This window comes from Piliocolobus tephrosceles, chromosome 12 (genome assembly GCF_002776525.5).
Source record: "Piliocolobus tephrosceles isolate RC106 chromosome 12, ASM277652v3, whole genome shotgun sequence".
Taxonomy (NCBI): Eukaryota; Metazoa; Chordata; class Mammalia; order Primates; family Cercopithecidae; genus Piliocolobus; species Piliocolobus tephrosceles.
The window spans coordinates 50,218,040-50,224,748 of record NC_045445.1 but is presented as its reverse complement, the minus strand read 5'-3'; the positions used below and the strand labels follow the sequence as shown (position 1 = coordinate 50,224,748).

The 6,709-nt window shown below is 43.1% G+C and overlaps 1 protein-coding gene across 2 annotated transcripts; it reads left to right on the top strand.

Moving 5' to 3' along the window:
* The first annotated feature begins 1,766 nt into the window (after positions 1–1,766).
* On the top strand, positions 1,767–5,120 carry LOC111535135 (thymosin beta-15A). Of its 2 annotated transcripts, none has more exons than XM_023201554.1 (3): positions 1,767–1,910; positions 3,645–3,761; positions 4,671–5,120. In XM_023201554.1, the coding sequence occupies exons 2-3, from the start codon at positions 3,662–3,664 to the stop codon at positions 4,706–4,708; spliced, it is 138 nt and encodes a 45-aa protein (XP_023057322.1). In that variant the 5' UTR covers positions 1,767–1,910; positions 3,645–3,661; the 3' UTR covers positions 4,709–5,120. The 2 variants fall into 2 exon arrangements, with proteins under 2 accessions (XP_023057322.1, XP_023057323.1); XM_023201555.3 differs by lacking the exon at positions 1,767–1,910 and adding an exon at positions 1,955–3,426.
* The last annotated feature ends 1,589 nt before the right edge of the window (positions 5,121–6,709 follow it).

Here is a 6,709-nt window from a genome sequence, read left to right as displayed (position 1 = left end):
TATATACCCAAAGGAATAGAAATTGTTAATTATAAAGACACATGCACAGGTATGTTCATTGCAACACTATTCACAATAGTAAAGACATGGAATCAACCTAAATGCCCATCAATGATAGACTGGATAAAAGAAAATAAGGTATATATACAGCATGGAATAATACGCAGCCATAAAAATAAAGAGGTCATGTCTTTTGCCGGGACATGGATGGAGCTGGAGGCCATTATCCTTAGCAAACTAATGCAGGGACAGAAAACCAAATACAGCTTGTTCTCACTTGTAAGTGGGGTCTAAATGATGGGAACACATGGATACAGAGGGGAACAACACACACTGGGACCTGTCAGGGGGCAGAGGGTGGGAGGATGGAGAGGATCAGGAAAAATATCTAATGGGTGTTAGGCTCAGTATCTGGGTGATGAAATAATTTGTAGAATAAATACTCATGACACAGTTTACCTGTGTAACAAACCTGCACATGTACCCCTAAACTTAAAAGTAAAAAAAAAAAAAAAAAAAAAACGCTGGAAGCTACACATCACATTCAGGATAGGACTACCCCTGGGAAGTGGGAAGGTGAATAGAAATGGAGGGAAGGTCAAGGAAACCTCAATTATTTTCTTTAAAGTTTTCATTCCTTAAAAGAAAGACAAAGTAAATATACCTAAATGTTAACAACATTGAAATCTGAGTAGTGGAAACACTGGTGTTTATTATATTTAATGCCAGGGACACTGTAGGTACTCAATTAATATTATTTGTTGAATGAGTATGCTTTTCTGTTTTAAAAGTTTCTCCAACAAACATACACAATTCTCAAATTAACAGAAATTGCTACAAGAGCAAAGAAAAGGGAATGAAGTGAGGTGGGGAAAGCTTGAGAAATACTTTTGGAAAGAGTGATTTCTGATCTATATAGATCTATACCACCATACATGGGGTGCAAGTAAAAGACATAGTTCTACCCCCATCTTACCTTAATGCTCTAAGGTTCTGGGTGAGTATCCAGAAAATGATCTTGAAGGTTTAGTCCTTTCAAGTAACTACCGGATCCTCAATTTTCTCTTTCAATAGACACTGGGTGGTGCTATTGTCCAAAAATTCCTCCCTATCACGGATTTATTATTTCAATCCATATACATCTCCACAACCAATGTGTCTTGTGGGCCAAAGTGCTAGGGATTGGGGATATAAAGGTGAATAGCTTCAGTTGTTCTGTGATTATAAACTGATTGCTATCAGGTTCCGTGGTGGAGAAAGTTGCAAATGTGACTGTTACATTTTACAGGAGAGCACTACTGTGACAGAAATGTCCAGTTGTAGGGGTGAATGGCCCTGAACCACCCACCCTCACCATGAGCACCCCTACTCCACGACCTGGCCAAGGATTAGAGCAGACAACACCGAGCCCCACTTCCAACCTACTGTTAGGTTTTCATAGCGTCCTTAGGCCCCAGTGGCTATAAAAAGCCCAGAGAGCCTAAATACCGGTCATTAAGCTTGGACGTCGGAGTTCCAGATGTTCTAAGCTCACTGGGCAAGATGTGTCTGCTTATTGCAAAGGCCTCTGTTATTGTGAAGGAGTGAGTGTACTTTGGATGAAGGGAATGTGGACCCTCAGGACTAAAGCAGTGGGAGAGGCCAGGGAGGTGGGGCCTAGGGAGGCGAGGTCTGCTCTGACGTCACCAAGCCCCAGATCTTAGAAGAGATGGTGGGCGCAGGCTCTGGAGGCTCAGCCGAGGAGGCGAAGGAGGAGAGTCCGGAAATCCTCAGCCAATCAGAGAGGGCTGGGGCGGCGCCTGCTACAGGGCTTAGTACTGCAGGGCTCTGCGCGGGAACGCTAACCTGGTGCGGAGCGAGCCTGGGTGTCAGCCCAGCATACGGCCTTTCACGAGTCTTCAAGCTTTCAGGTGAGGACCCGCGGCCTTGCAGGAGCCAGAGGACCATGGGGACGGGAAGGCGTGGGGGTCGCGAGGCGGGGGATGCCGCGCCTTCGGGCGCCAGAGGGGCCGGGGTTGGGGCTGGCGTTTGGCGTCTGCGCCGCCGCCAGGCCCGGCGAGTCCGAGCCTTTGTCTTCCTGGGGCGCCGCCTTCTGCGCGCGATGCCGAGCCCTCCCGGGGGCCGGTCCCTGGAAACAAGGCCCCGGGGCGGGGGTAGGGGACCCTTAAAGCGGCCAGTCCGCGGATGAGGAGTTTGGGGGCCGCCCGGAATGGGCCCTCTGGTACTGGGCCCTGGTTCCTTTCTCTCCCGTGGCTGTCAGACTGGGCGTCCGACAACTCTAATAGTTATTTGAAAAAGTATGCAAACTGCTCCTGACAGACAGGCTTATGCGCCTGGCCCTGCTATTTATTTGTTAGTTCCAGTTTCCCAGCTCCGAGCTTGGCGTCTGATCGCTTGGCAGAGGAGGGTCTTAGGGTAACCTCGACGGAATGGAGGCTGTTCGGCACTTCTCACTGCTTGGGGGCCTCTCCATTCTACTCCAGGGACTAGACGAAAGTGTCTTGCTCCACTAGGGTGGGGCCAGGCTTGCTCATGAAAGCTCTGCCTGGGATATCCTATTGTCTCTTCTGAAGAAACTCGGGACTTTCACAGGGCACCAGCCATTTCGTCAGGTCCGCAGCTACGCACCTCTGAGCCTCATCTCCTCCCTCTCTGCAGAGAAAACATGGTGAAAGAAGACTTCTATTTGGTTTATTCCATTCTAATGAAGTCCTGGGTCTGATCCTAGTTAGCTGTCCCTTCTTACAACGTTTACAAATCAGTGCCACAAGGAGCTATTATGAGTCGTGTATTGTAGTGCCTTAATGTACTGTCGTCTCTGGGGATTTAAAATAGAAAGAAATTAGTACAACTTATCTCACTCTTTTTTGTGTGCTGCTCCCTATCTCCCAAGAAAAATGGCAAAAACCAAAAGTAAATAGCAAGTGAAGATGCTCAAATGGTGCTATGTTCTGTTACAAAATAATTACCTGGTTAAAGCCAGTCTTTATTTTTTCTTCTATCCCTGTCTGGTCTTGTGCTTCTATCACCTCTATTTTATCCTTGCTGTGATTTTAAGAGTCAGACATATTGGCTGTGGGTTTCTAGAACATCTTGGTTTCTGGTGCATTCTGATCCAATGGCATTTACTGCCTATCAGAAACGGCTAATGATGAGTTGAAATTATTCTAACAAAAATATAACTCTTCTAATATCTGTTGCTGTTTTTCTGTTGAAAATGAGCAGATAGACTATACATTGATAGGAAATGTGAAAATTTTTGCTTGTGACCCCTTAGTCCGAAGATAGTTCTGCCAGGTAAGTTTTCTTAAAAATGTTTTTTTCTGTCCGTGCGTGGTGGCTCACGCCTGTAATCCCACCACTTTGGGAGGCTGAGGCGGGCAGATCACTTGAGGCCGGGAGTTCGAGACCAGCCTGGCCAACATGGTAAGCCCCCCCCCCCCCTACTGAAAATACAAAAATTAGCCGGGCGTAGTGGCGTGTGCCTGTAATCCCAGCTTCTTGAGAGGCTGAGGCAGAGGAATTGCTTGAACCCGGGAGGCGGAGGTTGCAGTGAGCTGGGATCGTGCCACTGCACTCCAGCCTGGGCGACAGAGCAAGATCCTTTCTCCAAAAAAAAAAAAAAAAAAGTTTTTTCTTTTCAGGCTTTCTTCTAGTCAAGATGAGTGATAAACCAGACTTGTCGGAAGTGGAGAAGTTTGACAGGTCAAAACTGAAGAAAACTAATACTGAAGAAAAAAATACTCTTCCCTCAAAGGAAAGTAAGTCATGTGGGGTTCTATTGGAAACAAACAATAGAGAAAGTTAATAGGTTCAGTAAATAAACCTATCTTCTAGTAAATTTTTTACACAAAGTAAGCAATAATTAGAATACCATGGTATTTAACGCAACAGTTAAAACTATCAAATAGTTTTCTTCTGGTTCTCACATGATGGGCCCAGTAGTGATGGGGGAATAAAAAACTAGTTTCTTGTTGGAAAATTATTAAAAACCACATTAAAACCAATCTTGGAATATTGGATGTAGCACTAAAAAACACTTAGTTTTTGTCTACTTTTGGGTATTTGGCATTTTTCTACATTTAAAAATTGAGTCCATAATGTTATCCCTAAAGAACCCTGTAGACTGCAGTTTTGGCTTTCTATATCTGATGACAAGATAAGGTGAGAACAAATTTAGATCTTAGTATACTTAAAGCTCTCAGATTCAAGAGATCGGTTCTGTCCTCTGGAGTTACAGCTTGCTGGAGAAACTCTAAGCATATTCACAAAAGCCAAGGGGCACCTTTTGTTATGTCAGTTTTATTTGAGAGTTGCAACATTAGTTAAAATTATCTGAAAGTGTATAATTTTCTAACTTAATAGTGATAGATAAATCTGAAGAAAGTACTTCACTTACTCCTCAGTCTTCAATAATCTGAAAAAATGACAACAGCATTTGGAAAAACAAGCCCTAGAGTTGATATAGTTTCTAGTTGGTAGTTCAGGTGCTTAATGTGCGCACACATGCACACACACACCCCACTGTGAGTTTTGTGGTTAATGCCTTGGCATTCTAAATTTAAAGCATGTATGGCAGCCTTCAATGACTTACAAAGAGCTCTTTTGGAAGAAGCTGAACTTAGTCTTAGGAAAATACTTTTGTAATTTTTTTTTCTTTTTTCCCCCAGCTATCCAGCAGGAGAAAGAGTGTGTTCAAACATCGTAAAATGGAGATCTCCTCCAAAGAGCAGATTTCAACATTGCCTGACAGTCTTGGTTTTAGGCTTGTTTTTTTTGTAACTCTATGTGTTTGTAAAGATTTCAGACATCTTCTGATTTCTTCTCACCTATATTCCCTGGCTAAGAGGTCAGGGGTAGTGAATGTTTCCTTAAGTTCCTTTCTAAACTTCGGATTGGTATGTAAATTCCAAATGGCAGATGCTGTCAATAATCTTGCCATTGATGACCTTTGTGTACGTAGTCCTTGCACCTCATACAGGATAAGCCAATTTTAACTTTCTACAATGGGTGCCTCAATTGTTTCATAATCTTCATGAAGTTGCATCATTTGGCAGCTTATAGTTTATTTTCACTTCCAATGTAGCAATAAAATAATAAATATTATCGTTATTGTGTGACTCTTGTGGTTCATTCTGGTGGTATTCTAAGGAATGAAATGTACACAAGGCTACCTTTTCATCCAAACAAAATGGTTGAAGGAAAACTTTTAACAGATTATTCCTGGGGGGAAATACTCAATTCCGTCCAGGTCCAGTGAGTCCTGACTTGGGGATGGTAGGTGCTTTTTCTTTAGAGTTGGAATCACAGAGTTAAAGAACCTTGTGAGAGAAGGTCATGTGGACTAACCTTCTTATCTCAGAATGAGGAAATGAAAACACAGGGTCTGATGTAATCTGCTCAAGGTGAATAAGGGTTGGAATTCAAGCTGGGCTCTCTTGCCTTCTGGAAAGTCTTTTTTCAGCTTAATGGGAGTTAACATCCAAGACTGAAGTTGGATGGAGAAAGGGGCAGGAAGCACTTGCTAACACACCATATTAAGCACATCACATCTTCTAATGACCTGTAGCACTGAACTTCTGGTATGGTTTTTCTACTGAACAGAATTTGCTGTTTTATGAACTAAACATTTCTGGTGTTAATGGTGAGCATAAATGCTATGGACTGAATTTTGTCACCTGTGACCTCCCGATTCATATGTTGAAGCCCTAAACCCTAGCGTGATTGTATCTGGAGATAGGTTGTTTCAGAAGTAATTTAGGTTATAAAGTGATAACAGTCAGGGCCTAATCTAATAGGATTGTGGCCTTATAAGGAGAAAGAGACCAGTCTCCAACATGCAAGGACACAGCAACAAGGTGCCTGTCTACAAGCCAGGAAGAGAGCCCTCACCAGAATCTGACCCTGCTGGACGTCGACTTGAGATTTCTTGAATCTAGAACTGTGAGCAAGTAAATTTATGTTGTTTAAGTCATTTAGTATTTTGTTACGGCAGCCTGAGTTAATACAGTAAGGAATATGTATAATTGCATGCATTTCAATTCCTGCCTTTAAACAATACTTTTTATCTCTTTTTAAAAATTATATTTTATTTTTATGAGGATTTTGCTCTGTTGCCCAGGCTGGAGTGCAGTGGTACAGTCATAGCTCACTGCAGCCTTGACCTCCCAGGTTCAAGCAATCCTCCTGCCTCAGCCTCCCTAGTACCTGGGACTACAGGTACGTGCCACCACAGCCAGCTAATGTTTTTGATTATTAGTAGAGATGAGATCTCGCTATGTTGCCCAGGCTGGTCTTGAACTCTTGGGCTCAAGCAATCTGCCTGCCTCAGCCTCCCAAAGTGCTGGTATTACAGGCCTGAGCCACCATGCTCAACCTACTTTAATCACGTGTATAAAAACAAATAACCTATAATCCCACCAATTAGAAGTATTAGCCATCCATACTTGTGATCTATTAATGTACATATCTTCCTACAAAGATGGATTATACCATTCATACCTATTTTCAACCTCAAGTATTATCTTACCTCCCCCTTTCTCTTCTTTCTCTTTCTCTTTTTCTTTTCTTTTTTTTTTTTCTTTTCTTTTCTCTTTTCTTTTTTGAGACAGAGTCTCGCTGTGTTGGCCAGGCTGGAGTGCAGTGGTGTGATCTCGGCTCACCACAACCTCTGCTTCCCGGGTTCAAGCGATTCTCTTGCCTCAGCCTC